At 37.3% G+C, this 17,073-nt stretch overlaps 1 protein-coding gene across 7 annotated transcripts in view; it reads right to left on the bottom strand.

The window, feature by feature from the left end:
- COL9A1 (collagen type IX alpha 1 chain) overlaps positions 1-17,073 on the bottom strand; it is a 196,057-nt gene that overhangs the window by 91,461 nt on the left and 87,523 nt on the right. For 6 of the 7 annotated variants that reach the window (XM_063630526.1, XM_063630528.1, XM_055257152.2 and 3 more), the window contains one exon: positions 8,154-8,279. In XM_063630526.1, the coding sequence (XP_063486596.1) occupies positions 8,154-8,174 (21 nt within the window). In that variant the 5' untranslated portion in view covers positions 8,175-8,279. Of the gene's footprint in view, positions 1-975; positions 1,547-8,153; positions 8,280-17,073 lie in introns of those variants that run through there. The other variant, XM_063630536.1, reaches the window with a different exon arrangement.

Raw genomic sequence — 17,073 nt, 5'->3', positions numbered from 1 at the left:
GTCAGTCATATCAGATTGTAAATGAACGAAGACAGCTTGAGATTTAAAATGATCCATTTTATAAATAGAAGTGTTTTGTATAGAACAGTTATACCTTTCTTTGTACCTCCTCTCATCCCTCCCCCATATACTATTTTACAGAATGCACACACACTAATCTCCTTCTTCTTATAAATCAAGAATATTATTTACTTAAAGCTTAAATCGGGGAACATCATCACAAATAATCATCTTTCTTGATCATCTACTTTCTTCCCTTTTTTATTCAATCATGTATTGAATAACTATATACAGTAGTATATGTATCAAGTATGTGCTGGGAGTTGAGGAAGCAAAAAGTGTGAATAAACACAGCCTTGCCCTGAGGAAGCTGACAATCCAGCAGGGAGGACCAATATGAAAATGACCACAATTCAGAGAGTAAGAAGGCTGTACTGTCACTGAGAACAAGTATTAGCATAATCCAAGGGCATCAGGAAATTTTTAATACAAGACATGAAATCTTAACGGATACTAAGGCTACTAAGAGAATAAGTGGGTGCAGTATGTTTTAGACAGAGAAAACAGAAGATACTATAACAAAAAGGTAAAAGAGGACATTTGGGAAGCAAAGAATCCTTTCATTTGGTAAATATCTGTTGGTGCCTCTTCCACCATGCTCCCTGAATGACCTTAACGCCAGAGAGACAACCAGAGAAAGATCAGGTCCCTGCCCCTATGCAGCTTACACACCGGTGGGAAGAGAGGTATAAACACATTTACAAGAACAGACAAAATAATTTCAGGTGGAAACATTATGAAAAATATAAAAGAAGACAATGTGTTATAGAGACTGTAGAAGGTTTAGAAGCTGGTCTAGGTTGAGGGGTTAGGGAAGGCTGCTTTGAAGTCATGAATTTTGACTCAGACCAGATGAGAATAAAGAGATAAGATTGGTGGGTAGATTGGAAAAGGGGTGGGGGACAGGAAAACTACCTGGTTTTGAGCTTGAGCAACTGAGTAGATGGTGATGTCATTTTCTGAAATCACAAGTAGGAGGACCACGGGGGAAGAGTTGGGTAAAGGATCTTGAATGACCTCAAAAGAAAGCATAGACATTATTCTGGCTGTTATAGGAACTGAGAGAAGAGTTTGAGGCCAATAATGGCTTTTTTGGATGTGTCTTTAGAAAGACAGTTCTGGTGTTGCTTGGAGGATGGATTGAATGGGCTTTATTACTATGTACACATATACACAACCAGAACAAAAGTTTCAGAAAGCAATAGTTACTCATATAAATGTAATATATTCTATTTTCTGTTTTATTATATTTAATTTTTGAGTGATGATAACCAAATCAGTGAGTAGATTTCAGGATCAACTGATGGGTTACAACTCATGGCTTAAAAAACATTCGATTAGAAAAGAGTAGACACTAGAGGTGCCAAAAGATCTCTTTCCACTTGTTTCCTGGTATGTGCACAATAGTTGGGATGCCCCATGAAACTCATAGAATAGTAGGGCAAGTTCCTTAGTTTTAACATGACTATATATTTTTTAAAACATCCTTTTGAAGTAAAGTAGCTGTAAACTGAGAGTTTTAATTAAACATACCACAACCCCCATATTTGATTAGTTCATATGTTAAATTAAAGAAGTATTTTTTAAACTAGCTTCCTAATGGTATTTAATTTTAAGCTTTATTCCATCTATCTTTACTTTAAAATAAAAGACCCAAGATGCCTAATGGCACCTATCAGTTGTGTGAGGATGCTGCAAATTAGTCACAGCTAGAGTCTGAAATTTATCACAGAAATCTCTGGCTGAGAGGCTGATTAACAATCAGAGCTGCTAAAACTAGGACTCCCACAGTTTTACATTGGGTTCAGTTTTACTGTAAAGAAATTTCACCATAATCAAAGCTCTATTTTTAATCTTCTTATTTTGGCCCAATACTTGCAGCCTAATCATCTATAGCAAGCAGATAGAGCCCCATGGCGATGGCCATTTTTCTTTGAAATCACTCACAAACAGATGTGTTCTCACCATAGAACATTAATACAAAAACAGGTTATTTGATGTAAAATTCCCCCACTCCTAAGCTTTTCAGCATATTACTTTTGCTCTCTCTAAAGTGTGAACATTTCCATCTCCCCAAGGAGGAGAGAAATCAATTCCTCTCCATAGCACACGTGCTTCCAGGAGCTGTTGCTGCATTTGCTGCCTTGTGAGTCTTAGGTCTACAGCAGCTGATTCATGTCCTAAGCCTCTTTTGCTCCCTTCAATAAAACACACGTATTGGCCCATCAGTATGTTTCTTTACCTACTGTAAAGCCTTCAATCTTGCCTCAACAATAATACCTTCCCTTTCATAATGCTCTATGGTTTTTCATCAATAATACCTTCCCTTTCATAATGCTCTATGGTTTTTCATCAATAATACCTTCCCTTTCATAATGCTCTATGGTTTTTCAAGACCGTTTCTTACCACAATTTCATGGCGTGTTAAAAACATACTACTGGGCACTACCCCCAGAGGTTCTGGTTCAGGATATTGAAGATCGGTCTGAGAATTTGCATTTCTAGCAAGCTCCCAGGTGATGCCGATCTCCTGCTGATCCACTGAGAAGTGCTGCTCATATAGGTCATGTTTTCAACACCATTAGGCTACCTCTCCTTTGTTACAATTGGCATTGACTTGTAGACCGTAAGTGTATGAGTATTTGCTGAATAAAATTTTAAAATAATTATCAGTTGAATCCATAACACCTACTGAGAACTTTTGAGCTCATGAAAAGAAATTGTATTAATTTCCTTACTAGACATTAATTAAGGAAATTTACATGGCAGAATGAAGTATAGAAACCTAAGCCTTCTCTTCTGCACTATTGTCCTTTAACAACCCACTACTAATAATAAAAGTGTGTACCTGAATTGCACATTAACCTTTACCAATAAAATGTAAAAAGGTCATTGATTCTCAAATACCTCGTTCTCTTTTATGAAATAAACTTTAAATATACCTTGTTTTAGGTTGCATCTATGAAGTTCCATATGCATTCACTAGCTTTCACATGCTGGGAAAATGTTTTCTCTGCACTAGGTGGCAGTATAATCCTGAAATTTGAAACCTAAGCTAAGGCATCAAAGACGAATTTGATTTCCAGTCTTCAAGTAGATAACTTTGATTTTAAGAAAAGATTTCATTCTTGGTTATTTCCCACATGTATAAACTGAAGTATTATAATTGATTTCTTTTTAGGGTTCCTCTCAAAAAAAATGTGCAAATACAATGCACCCTGAGGTTCATGAAAGCCTACTGAAGGAGAAAGACACTAAATGAAAGATTAAAATTAACTCTGCCTTCATAGATGAGCCATCCACTCTGACCTCACTAACCACCACCAATTTCAGACTTATAACTAAACAGAGCCAAACCCAAGGTTAAAAATGTGGGCTCTGGAACCAGATTGCTTAGGTTCGAATCTCAGCTCCACCACTTTCTAGCTGGGAGACCATGGAGAGGTAATTAACCTTTCTGACTCATCTTATTTATCTGTAAAAATGAGTAATGAAAGCACCCACCTTATAGGTATACTATAAGGATTAAACTAGAGCTGAAAATAGTACCTGGCACTCAATAAATTTTAGCTACTATTTTTCTTATAACTCACGCTCCTCTGCTTTCTTCTTAGACTCAACCCCAATCCGTCTAGAAAATGGTGGCTCATTTAGATCTTAGAAGAGTGTGGCTGTGCTAAATACTAAAAACTGTCCTAGACAATATGCAACTACTCAAAAAACCCATTATAGATAGCAAGATAAACCAATTGAAAGCCCCCTTCTCCCTTCCATATGCACATCTTTGTCTGTTTGCTACACTTTTATGATTCTTCCTCCTGTAATACTGCCCTTGGTAAGTCCTTCGAGCTCTTCTCATCATTAATACCTTCCCTCTCATAATACTGTATGCTTTTTCAAGGACATTTCTCATCACAATCTCATTTGTACCTCGCAACAATCCAGCAAGACAGATGTGACTCTCCTGTTTTCCTGGTGAAGAAACAGGTGAAGAGACCTGTATGAGTTCGTGGTTATATGTGACAAATCTACTGACTGACTCCTGAGCAGATACAAATAAAAGGCAACTCCAGTAATCACTGGTGAACCAGTCAAACAGCTATTTACAAAACACTGCATATAGGAGGACCGATGCTTACTGATTAGTCCTCTTGTGGGGACATACGTGTATATACACATATATATATACATACATACACACACACACACCACACATATGTATATGTATACATATGTGTATATATACATAAATGTGTGTATACATGTATGTAATTGGTTTTTTCATTTTAAAATATTATATGGAAAAGTAATATATGTATTTTGTAACATGTATTATATTTAAAAGTAAGATATGTATTTGGTAATAAAACAGGATGACTATAGTCAATAATAATTTAATTGCATATTTTAAAATAACTAAAAGAGTACAACTGGATTGTTGTAACACAAAAGATAAGTGCTTGAAATTATGGATACCCCATTTACCCTATCATCAGTACTTATTGTATGCATGTATCAAAATATCTCAGGTACCCCATAAATATATATATACCTATCACATACCCACAAAAATTAAATGTTAAAGAAGTAATATATGAACATTTTGGAAAAGTGGAAAATACAGAAATAGAAGAAAGAGAAAAAAACATAGTCTCACCACCTAGAGACAACTCGCTATTAGCATTTTAAGATGTTTTCTTCCAGTCCCTTTTCTACATACAAGCTGTGGTCATACTCTACACAGTTTTACAGCTTCCTTAAATGCACATCACTTAAAACACTCATGCATGTGTTTTCGCAAAATTTAAATGCAATCATATAGCACATACAAAAAGATAGCAAAACCCAGGTATGAGAACTTTGCCTTGAAGTCAAGATTATAGCTTTTAATTCTAACTGCTGTAACCTTGAGAGAGAAAACAGCTATAGAGAAAGAGACAGTGAGTAACTGGGAGAGGTTCTTCCAGCAGGTCTTGGTTTTTGAAAGACATTCTTTTTCTCACCCAAAGCCATGTGGGACTATAAACTTGAAGCCAACCACCTAACCACAAAACCACAAAGGCATGTGTAGACATTCCAGTGGCACCAAAGGGCAACCACAGGAGAGTCCTTCCTCCTACCGTTTCTTAAATCCAAACATCTCTGAAACCATGACTAACTCCAGGAATAGCAGTAGCAACTGACATGTGGGCAGGTGAGAAAGAGCCTTTGTTCTTAAAGACTCAACTTAGAGCCACGACAAACTGAAAGGCTCTAGCATTAGCATACTTAGAGTGATTCCAGAGAGTGGTCAGTCCAGGGTGGAGCAGCAGAGATGGAAAGGCAGACAGGCAGTACCAGGATGGTGACAGAGGAGGAACAGAATCACGATTCATATTTTTTCAGCCTGTCCTGGCCAAGGGCCTCACCAGGGCTCTCAGGACTTTTTCTAGAAGTGCAGTGTAAGGAGGAAATGTCAGAAACTATACTTCATACTTTTTAAAATATATATATTTTTATCTATATCTCTCATTATTTTTGCTATTTTACAGGTGAGGTTCAAAGACGTTAAATAACTTGCTAAGGGAAATTCCAAATGGCAGGCCAAAACCAAACTTTGGTTTCTCTAACATCAAAGCTGATGTTCTTCATATAATTTGTCATATTCTGAGTATACATACATGCACATGCACACACACACACACACACACGCACACACATGCATGTTTTTAAGGACAGTCCCCGCTTCACTCTGCATCTAATTGTTCACTATTACTGTCTTCATAAACTCTCAAGCTGGAAAACTTCAAGACTTGCTAAGAAGACTTGCCCTTGTACTAATCACCAACTTGGTGCTGTAATTGTCCAAGGGTTTACCCTACTAATGCTTTGCTAAAAGCTACAAAAAAGTAGTGCTAAAATTCTCTCATACAAAATATCTCATGGAGAGTGATCATTCCTGTTTGAGTGTCCTAGACTTTATAAACTCTTTATTATTGACTCAATTTATAGAGCATTTGTGAATTTTTTATGTATTTCTGGTATTTTTTTCAATATTTCCCTGAGGTTCTATCCATATGTAAATTTGTCTCAGCTTCTAACTCTCACACATTAGGGATCTTGATTACAATCTCTCCCATGCTCCATTTATTACCTATCGCAGTCAATCATTTTGTATACTCCTAGGCAGTCAAACTTCAACCAGCATCGTATTTAAAGCACAGTGCTGGCTACTAAGGAGACTTTCAGAGCCAAATAATGTCTTCTCTGTCCTCAAGGAAGTAGGCGGGACACCCACACACCCCAAAATTATGGAACAAACTTTGGCCTAAAAGGACTCCCCAAAAGAAAGCAGAAACATAAACAAAGTACTCTTGAGACAGAAAGGCAAAATGACTGATACTCTCCAGAAGGATTCAAAAGCGTTTCACAGAGGAAGTAAACTTAGCTTGACCCTAAAGAATGAATCCTATTTTACAGGCAGAAAAAAGATAGAAAGTTTTACAAGGCAGTTGGAATAATGTGAGCAGAAGCTCAGAGGCTTGAAAATGCATGGAGTGTAATTAATTACATTTCAAACATGACTTAGCTTTTTTGAAAATGTTGCGTGTCATCAACCCAGAAGTTGAGAAAATGCATGTTATTAAACAATATTAGTAACTAAATAATATGCCAACAATGTTTATGACTTTCTTCCATTAGCCTACCTTTCATATTAATATTTTGCTACTGAAAATTAAATCAACAATTCATCTGCTACAGTGAAAATCCAAAATCCAAAATCTGAAAATTTGGATTTTGATTACAGAACAACACAGTTCTAGGAGAACCCTTATTTTGGCCCACAACGGATTCTCTGTTTAGAGATTCCATCAAGACATAAAGAACACCAGGTGCCCTGATGTCAATGTCAAGGGAAAAGAGGCAAGATGTCTTCATTGGGATGTAAAAAGTTATTTGCTATCACTTAAATTACAATTCTTTTTTTCTGTTAATACTAGTAACAGGCTACTAAGCTTGCTGAAGTCTGGTGCTAGGAAGGGTTAATGGCATAGGCAGAGAGCAATGCTTTCATTTCCTTGGAGGAAAGCTGATGGGTAAATAAAGTACACATTACTTTTAAAAAAAAATAAAGATCGAGGAGAATCTTGGGTACATACTAAGTGAGGGCTTCAAGCTGCAAGAACGAAGGCATAGTGCCAAGAATGGGAGATGTGTTATGTGCAGGGAAAAGATTTGAAATTGAAGTTGCTCTGAACAGTGAAATGAGCTCTCAAGTGGAGCCAAAGGGAGACAGGGAAAAATGCAGAATGTAGCTGCAGCAACTCAGATGGAAATCAGCATGCCCATGATGAATTTCCTAAAACCTCTTCAGTCAAGTAGAACAAAATAGTAAAAAAGCAATAAAAGAATAAATGACCTAGAATTATTGGCCTCGCTAAGCATAACCTACTATGTAGCGCTGGTTTCAGAAGCAGATGCAGAGAAATTGCCGCCCCACAAGGCTTCCATCACTGTAGATGTTCTTTTAAGCTTTGTTATCTGACAGGACACTGTTGAACATGTAAAATGTTATTACAAGAATCACAGGAGTAATCACTAGAAATCTGTCTCTTGGTACAATATTGGGAAATGTCATTTGGCTATGGATTTTTACCATAATAAAGTTGTCCATAAACACACACCATAAATACAGGAAACAAGAAATAAATAACTTTAATGTTATATCCAGAGGCTAAATGATAGATTGTTGGTATGTTATTGTGAGTAGTTATTTGAAAAGAAAAGAAAAAAACAAGTTAGTTGACCCTTGTTTGATTATAAATAACCATAAAAAGACCTTTTTTTAAAGCAATTGAGGGATTTCAAAAAGTCTCCAGGCTTTGCTGTGTTGCCTAAAGAGCCCTCCATGTTCATTCCTATTACTGTGTCCAGAATTACACTGGCTGTGAATTCAACTGTAATTTGTACAGTTGCAATTCATGTGTTACCTTTAAAAATAAACACTTCATGTGAAACCCAAGTACTACTGTTTTCTCAAATGAGAAATAGTGAAACTAATTTTAATGCAAGACTTGTCTTTCCATGTACTATAGTTCCAAAAGATCACTTACCTTCTCTCTAGCATGCTGCATGCCCAATGTTTCCAAGCCCTTCTCAAACAAGCCCCCACCTCTTCCACAAAGCTGATCTGGCACCTCCAGCCAGATGTTCTCCGTTCCGCTCAATCGTAGGAAGAACTGTTTACATGAAATGACATTACATTCTGTTTTATAGGCAGAAGGGTACAGTAGAGAAAGCAGGGGGCATCTAAAATCAGGAAACTTAGACTTGAGCCCTTGTTCCTTTCATTAGCCTTGTAACACTACTGAGCCTGTTTCCTTTTTTGCCCAATAGGGACTTATCTTAGAGGCTCATTGTGAGGCTCAGTGAGTTAATCCATGCAGGAGAGCTGGATAAAGTGTAAAGTGCTCTACGAAAGTAATTGTTATTTCAGAATTAATATTTAGGGAGCATCATTATATGCAGGACACAGTTTTGAGCACTGCATAGTAATCAAAGCTGAAGAAGGCAGATTCCCAATTCTCATGGACCTTAAAATATAGTAGAGAAGTGAAAACATTTACCTTAATAATTAAAACACAGGGTATTAAATAGTAAGTGCTTTAAGCCATATCCCCAGAACTTCGAGTCAATTTGACAAATACTCATGAAACAGGCTCTTGAGATACAAAGGCAAACATGATGGGTCACTGTCACTTATCTGGTGGGGAGGACAGATACACAATAATTATGGTAATATCGGGCAGATAATGATAAACACTGTAAAGTAAGTGCATACATACTGGGAATTCATTAGGTCTGGGTAGATACACACACAGAAAGGTTTTTGTCTAGTTCAGTGCTAAAGTTTGATGGGCGATAACAGAGCTTAGCAACTGTTTCTAAAGATTGAGTTTTTACTTCCAAACAAGATAGAAAAGGACCAGATCTGACATCAGATTGACCAGCTCTGTGAGGCAGGTGGATGCTGGGAAGATGTGGAGGTGACTGCGGAGATTGAGCTGAGCTGGAAAAACACTCAAGTAAGATATTAATAGTGGGTTAGGAACTTCTACAAGGCCACAGCAGAAATCAAACAGCAATGGGGTAAGAAGAGTATGGTGTAAGCAGAGGTTAAGGAACTAAGGGATAGGAAAAGATATAACAGTGGTTAAAGGAGGACAAGATATTTTTTCTTCATTTGTTTAAAAATAATAAATTAAAAAATAACTAACACTTGTACTGTTTACTACATGCTGGGTATTGCTAGAAACATTTTACCTATATTAATTCATTTATTGCACAACCATAAGTTGTAGGTGCAATTACCCCTCAGTAGTGATGGTGAAAGTGAGATAGGGAAAGCTGACATTTATAAACTGAGAAAAACGAGTCAGTGCAGAGAGATTGAAGACAAAAGGGAGGATGCCCTGGAACTCAAAATAGCAAGAACTCAGGGATGAGGGGTGATTGTCATTTTCCTTTCTATACTATTCTTTGACTCCTAACTTCTTCACGATAGGCATTATCACTTTCTTTTTGTTTGTTTGTTTGATACAGAGTCTCACTCTATCACCCAGGCTGGAGTACAGTGGCATGATCTCGGCTCACTACAACCTCCACCTCTCGGGTTGAAGTGATTCTCCTGTCTCAGCCTCCCGAGTAGCTGGGATTACAGACATGTGCCACCACGCCCAGCTAATTTTTGTATTTTTAGTAGAGATGGGGTTTCACCATGTTGGCCAGGCTGGTTTCAAATGCCTGACCTTAAGTGATCCCCCCGCCTTGGCCTCCCAAAGTGCTGGGATTACAGGTGTGAGCCACCATGCCTGGCCTGCATTATCACTTTCATAATTAGAAAACTAAACAATATAAAAATAAGAGATCACTTATAGTTTATATTGTTTTTAAATTATTCTATATTTCTTCTGTGTTAAAATATGATTTCTAATAAGAAATTAGCTCCCTGCAGGTAGGAAGGGTGCCTTATTTCTTCTTCTACCCCTTCAATTGGCACCTGTTGTGTGTGTGTGTGTGTGTGTGTGTATGTATGTTTAAAAGGGAACAAAATTAAACCCAACAAAACCCAAACCCTTGTTAATATTGCTTAAAATTTAACTAACTACCGTACATTGCTGTCTTTAAAAACTTTTTATGGTCTGTTTTTAATTATTTTTTCTTCCCTCTACTTCCCCTCTCAGTATATCACATTCTGTCACCACTGTTCTTGGACCTTAGAAAATAGGAAAATTCTTCTGGGGCTATCCAGATAGCAGGTTTGTTCTTATTGCCTCTTATTTTCCTGTATTGGAGAATTATAAGACCTAGATAGCCAAGTAATAATTTGAGCATACTGCCATTTTGTTTCCTTGTGATTTTCATGGGCCAAGGTGAGTTATCAATTAAATTGCAGTCTTTCACATTCAATCTTAAAATAATTTAGCTTTCCCTCAAGCAACTGATTGTTGAAATTGGTTGTTTGTTGTTGATGTTGTTTATTTAGGGGAGGAGAAAGCAAAAGTGGCTTCTTATATTATTGTTTTCTTTATTATTGTTTTCTATATTTTCTATTCCTCCCTTTCCCCTCCTTCCCTTGTAGTGAGCCCATCCCCAAGGTTCATGTTTCTCTTTATTCCTATGAGATCTATTCCCCTTAGCTTCCTCGTTACTCTACATTAAAAATCCAAGGAAGGCAGCCTAGATTCCCAGTTTCCATATATGAGAAGTACTTCCTTTCAAGTTCCAATGTGGTTCTAGTAGAGTTTTGTCTGGGAAAAGTCACTGGGTAGAATAAAGATAAACACCTTGCTGGTCTTCATACTCTGGCCCTTGTGTGGACCTACATTTAGTACATGCACAAAAGAAGAATATGTTGTAAGTGTGCATATACTTCACACTTCTCCCTAGAAGTGCAGGTAAGAGGGTTCCCAGGAAAGTGAAACAAGAACCTCCTTAAAATTGAATGTAGGTTCTAATCTCAGTATAATTATTTGAAGCTACTATACATTGCCTGGTATTCTGGAACTATTTTTCCCTTGAATATTTCAATCCATTAGAGTCATTATAGCTGTTAGAAAGAGCATATCAGGCCAGGCATGGTGGCTCACGCCTATAATCCCAGCACTTTAGGAAGCCAAGGCAGGAAGATCACTTGAGGTCAGGAGTTCAAGACCAGCCTGGCCAACATGGTGAAACCCCGTCTCCACTAGACATACAAAAAAATTAGCCAGGCGTGGTGGCAGGCGCCTGTAGTCCCCGCTACTCAGTAGGCTGAGGCAGAAGAATGGCTTAGACACGGGAGGCAGAGGTTGCAGTGAGCGGAGATCATGCCACTGTGGTCCAGCTTGGGTGACAGAGGAAGACTTTGTCTCAAAAAAAAAAAAAAAAAAAAAGAGAGAAGAAAGAAAGAAAGAGCATATTAGCATCATCTAGAAATCTTTTTTAAAAATGTAAATGCCTGGGTCTATCCACAGAGATTCAGATTTAATTGGTCTGGGATGGATGCCTAGACATCAGTATTTGCCTCCCACACCCTTCCTTTATCATGCTAGTGATTCCAAGGTGTAACCAGGTTGAGAACCACTAGTATAGGGCCAATCCAAAAACCTAAAAACTTTAGGGGTGTTTGAATATATATCTTTGGATCTTAGAATACATTCCAGACCTCGTTCCTTTTTAATTAGGATAAGGATTGCTTCTGAGGTTAAAACAGAGTCAAAGCTATTCATCAAATTGTCTCTTCCTTTTCTACAAACAGGCACACAAACATTAAACTAAAACAGCACTCCCAGGGCTGCTCACGGGACTAACCAAGCAACCTGACCTAGTTATCTTCTTCATACCACCCGTATGTGGCATCTTGCTAAACTTGCTAATGAGGTAGCAAAGTAGTTTAGGAAGGAAAATTATCTTTACATGGTAATAAGGCCCTGAGTCAAGAAAGTAAAACAAGCATATTACTGCTGAAAGTAATTAGGATAAAACCTAGTACTTTAAAAATCATCTAGTCAAAGAGGTTACATAATTTTGGCCTTGAACACCAGGGTATATGGAGAGCTTTGGGATATTGCAAACCATTCCTTGCCTCAATTTTTAGTTTTCAAGTACAAAATAGAGCAATGTTCAGGAAGTTGAAGTACAAAATTTGTACAAAACAAGTATTTTGTACTGCGAACTCATATTTTTTTCATATTTAAAGTAACAAAACTTTTCACCCTTTAATTACTAGTGGAAACTGGAGAATCACACCCCAATTTAGAGTTTGCAAACTAAAATAAATCACACTTCAAAGTCTTAAGTTACAAGCTAACTGCAGCAATGATCTCTACAATTGCTCGGTGTTGTTTGCAGATACATTTCATTCCTGGTTGGTTTCATTTTCAGGTTAGGCAACTGGATTAAGACCATTTCCTCTAGGGGAAAGGACTTTTTTCCTTCAATGTACACAAATCTCATGACACTCAGTTTGAGTGGCTCCTTGTCTTTAAAACTTGTAGGCTTAAAGTCATGTCACAGTCAGACACACATACTGTCTTTGCAAAAATTCACATTTCATCCTTCATAATATATAAAGACAATATCCAGGGTGACAAATTCATCTCAGTTTGCTCAATACTTTCTTAGTTTTAGCACTGAAAGTTCACATCCTGGGAACAGCCCCCATCCCCCTGTCCTAGGCAAACTGGGATCGTTGGTTACACTAAAACAACGAGAATCAGAATCCAGTCTGGAGTTGACTTTGACCTGTTGGACGTCTCCTTCAGGCCAGGTGTTCTTCCCTGATATTAATAAATAATACGTGTCAAAGTGGACCAGATTGAGACCACCAGCCACCATGTAAGATCTCTCACCACGATTTTAATGTCCTATCTAGGATGCTCCCAACAATTGTGTAAGGTAACTGCTTTTGTCTCCATATTATAACTTTGGTAAAGTAAGTGACCCGTCGAAGACCACACTGGTAGTAAGTAGTACCTGAAATTCAAACCTAGTTCTGTCTGACTTCAAAGATTGCGCTCATTCTATTCTATCAACCATATGAAATTTTAAGAAAACCTACATAGAGGAGATTTTATAAAAGCTAAAGAAAAAACAAGCAATAAAATATAGAGTAGGAATAAAAATAGCAAAATATCAGAATCTATATGGACTCAACAAAATATACAGCAGAAATAAGAAAACCAGCAGCTATTTGATGGATTACAACTTTTCCAAAGTCAAATTCCTAATATTCTTTATAACATCCTTTCAAGTATTCAAATACAATGCCACCTTAGGTAAGAAGAATTTTCTATTCATATGTAAGAAATATTTTGTTCCTAATTTTTTCTCTTCAGGGTATGTAAGAATGTCTAGTGTAAATATAATTTCTTGATAAATTTTTATATTTTAATTTATCCTATATGCTTACAAAGAAAAATAGGATCATAAAGCTGCTACTTAAGAACTGTCTAAAAGATGCAATAAACCCAATTTATAATTTAAATCCTAACTATGCAGATCCTCAGCATACATTTATATCTGAATTAAACCAGCTAATATTTTTGAACCAACATAATTTCAAGGATATTGCTAAAGAAACTCATGTCTGCTGCTTTTTACTTGACTTTCTTATACGCTCCTAATGTCTCCCTACATGTTTGTCCTATTGCCTGCTGCCTTCACTGGATCCTCAGAAAGATGCATTCCAAAGGAGATTTCCTTCTAGTAGCTACACATGAAGAAAAGGAATTGATGTCCATCAGAATTCATGAGAGTGAGTCTTGACAATAGGTGACAGCTACTGCCATCTCCATATGAAACTCTCAGCAGAATAGCAGAGACAGACTTTTTGGTGCTGACCTTTAATTATTTTTTTTAAACGTGTGCTCTTACTTCACCCCATCTTAAGGTTGTTCAGTGACTTTAAAAAATTTTTGAATACTGTTAGGTGTGGTCAGACCACCAGATTTACAAGTGACAGAATCAATAATCAGCTCTAAAATTGTCAGGGTCTCAATTATACCCAAAGTTTCTGATATTGCAGTTTACCAAATACTATTGAAATCTTCTGAAAAAAAGTTTAGTAACATGTCTTGGGATATCTGGAGTTTCCTTCATCTCTACAATATCTTTTTCTCAAGGAAGATCTAGGCATAGCACACTTCAGAGATTTTTGTAAGGTGTTTTTCTGAAGAAAGCCTGTTTAGCCCTTATGTCAGTATGGAAATGAGACACCACTGAAGTGTTGTACTCATCAAAAATAGCTAAGGTATTCCTTGGCAGCTTTTACCAACTAGCCATGATAGAGTGTAATGGATATAATTTAGCCTCTCTGGATTAGATATTCTCTAAAAGAAGTACAGTTTCCTGGTAACAAGCATGACTCCCTATGAATTTTAAGTGGAAATTAAATGAACTCTTACAGTATTTTTAACTTGCATTTGCGAGCATGAACAGTCAGAGCTAGGAACTCTTCAACCAGCTGATAAAGAATATTAAGAATCAAAAGTGAGGAAAAAAAAGTTTAGTTCCTTTTACTTTAAATTAGATAATGTATGTATTCAGCATAAATCTACAGTGTTGTCAGATTTTTTAAGAAATCCTTTTAACTGCTTCAACTGCTCTATCAGAGGAAAAAGTAGAAAAGAATAACCTGAAAGAAAAGCAAACCAAATTTTATCACTGCAGTAACTGTAAACTCCTGGAAATCTTAGTGGTTGTATTATATTTATTTATTTGGCCATTAAATATGCAGATGTATTCCTTCCTTGGCTATATTTTGCTTCATTCTCAATTTAAAAAAATAACATGCAAGTTTCACTTTATTCTGGGAACTTATGAAAAACACACGAACCTTCTGAATAGTGATATAAATTAAGCCATATAAACATAAAAGACTCTCTGAAATAAAATAATTCTTTGCAAAAAAACTCAATTCAGACAGTTAAAAGCTAGGCACTAATTCTAAATACAAATTCAGTGCAAACCAACACAAGTGTAATTATAAGTTATAGGTCATGTTTCCTATTTATCTATGCTCTTTTCTACATCAATCATTATACACTAGCAAGATAAGATGGGGCAAAGATGGGCAAGATAATTGCCCATGCTATTAGAATTCCCATATTTCTGTAGTATGAATGAAATTGCAAATTAAAACTGCTAATTTGTGTGTTTTTTAAAAGGTCACATTGTTACACAGGAACTTGAAAGGGAACAAAACAAATAACTCTCCAGCTAGTTGCTGAGTGGAGAAGTTGGTTTTTACCATTTCCATTTTTTAGAAACTTTACAGGCATTTTTTTTTTAGAAACTTATAAATTGTGATGGTGTTGGGTGAGGTGGGGTTGGAGGAGGGATAAACTGGTAAGAATCTTGGATCCAGTGCTTTGAAATTTTCACCAATGGCAAAACGAGTTGAAATCAGGTTGAAAGATTCTCAAAATATGTTATATCTGCTAGCAGCAAATTGTGAATCAGATCTGTTTTGTTCCTCTGCAAGGGGACAAAACAGGAAATAATTTTGGAATCTAATAATGTTTCTTTCTTGTTGCATAAGAGTTTTGACTTTATAATTAAAATTCTCATCTTTCTCTGTTGTCATGTAAATATCTTCTCCATATCCTGAATATTAATGTGTCATAACAATCTTGTAGGAGGGGCTTGTAAAACACATTATCACACCCAGGCAAGGTACATAATATATATTGAATGGCAGTTCACAACAGCCACATCTAAGGAAGGGTGGAAAAATCCAGTTCAAAGTAGATGTCGGTATCCATGTGACACAGTATAGCCTACTGATGAAGCCATCTAAACAAATTGACAAAATGCTTATACGATGCTTTTGCATAAATATACAAACACAACAAAAAGGGTAAAACTAGGCACTATTACTAAATACAAAATCCAGTGCAAGCCAACACATATGTATAATTACAGATTATATCTCTCTACCCCTTAAACTAGAGATATTGGGAAACAGGAGAGCCAGAGATCTTTTATAATGGACTAGAAATCTAGTCAAAATGATCAAGAGCTCTACTCACTCCCAACACCTCTCCTGCAGTGACGGGAACTTAGGGAAATTGAAGTCCAGTTTTTTGGCTTTTTTTTTTTTTTTTTTTGAGATTGAGTCTCTATCACCCAGGCTGGAGTGCAGTGGCTCGATCTTGGCTCATCGCAACCTCCCTCTCCCCGATTCAAGCGATTCTCCTACCTCAGCCTCCCATGTAGCTGGCACCACAGGCACAGGCCATCACACCCAGCTAATTTTTGTATTTTTAGTAGAAACCGGGTTTCGCCGCCGGGGGCAGTGGCTCACGCCTGTAATCCCAGCACTTTGGGAGGCTGAGACGGGCCGATCACGAGGTCAGGAGATAGAGACCATCCTGGCCAACACGGGGAAACCCCGTCTCTACTAAAAATACAAAAAAATAGCCAGGCGTGGTGGCGGGTGCCTGTAGTCCCAGCCACTCGGAGAGGCTGAGGCAGGAGAATGGCGTGAACCCGGGAGGCGGAGCTTGCAGTGAGCCGAGATCACACCACTGCACTCAAGCCTGGGCGACAGAGCGAGACTCCATCTCAAAAAAAAAAAAGAAAGAAAAAGGAAAAAAAGAAACGGGTTTCGCCACATTGGCCAGACTGGTCTCAAACTCCTGACCTCAGGTAATACACCCACCTCAGCCTCCCAAAGTGCTAGGATTACAGAGTGAGCCACTGCACCTGGCCCTGAAGTCCAGTTTTTATTTGGGCTTTAGGTGATAATATTATCTTTTAAAGTATTTCCATACTTGAGCAAAGGAGATGATCATTTCCAAGCTATACTGACTGTTGAGAACTGTGAAGGATCTGAGATTTTACCCTACTTGCAAGCTAACATTATATCCTACCACAGGTTTACAGGCGCTGGGTGAAGACACAAGATTCTTGGGTCAGAGGCAAATGACAGTTTATTACTCATAGATGTAGCCAGAGCATAAGCACTCCTGCCAATCCCCTAAGCCCCAG

This window comes from Symphalangus syndactylus, chromosome 2 (assembly GCF_028878055.3).
Source record: "Symphalangus syndactylus isolate Jambi chromosome 2, NHGRI_mSymSyn1-v2.1_pri, whole genome shotgun sequence".
In the NCBI taxonomy this organism is placed as follows: domain Eukaryota; kingdom Metazoa; phylum Chordata; class Mammalia; order Primates; family Hylobatidae; genus Symphalangus; species Symphalangus syndactylus.
This window is presented reverse-complemented; position numbering and strand designations above follow the sequence as displayed.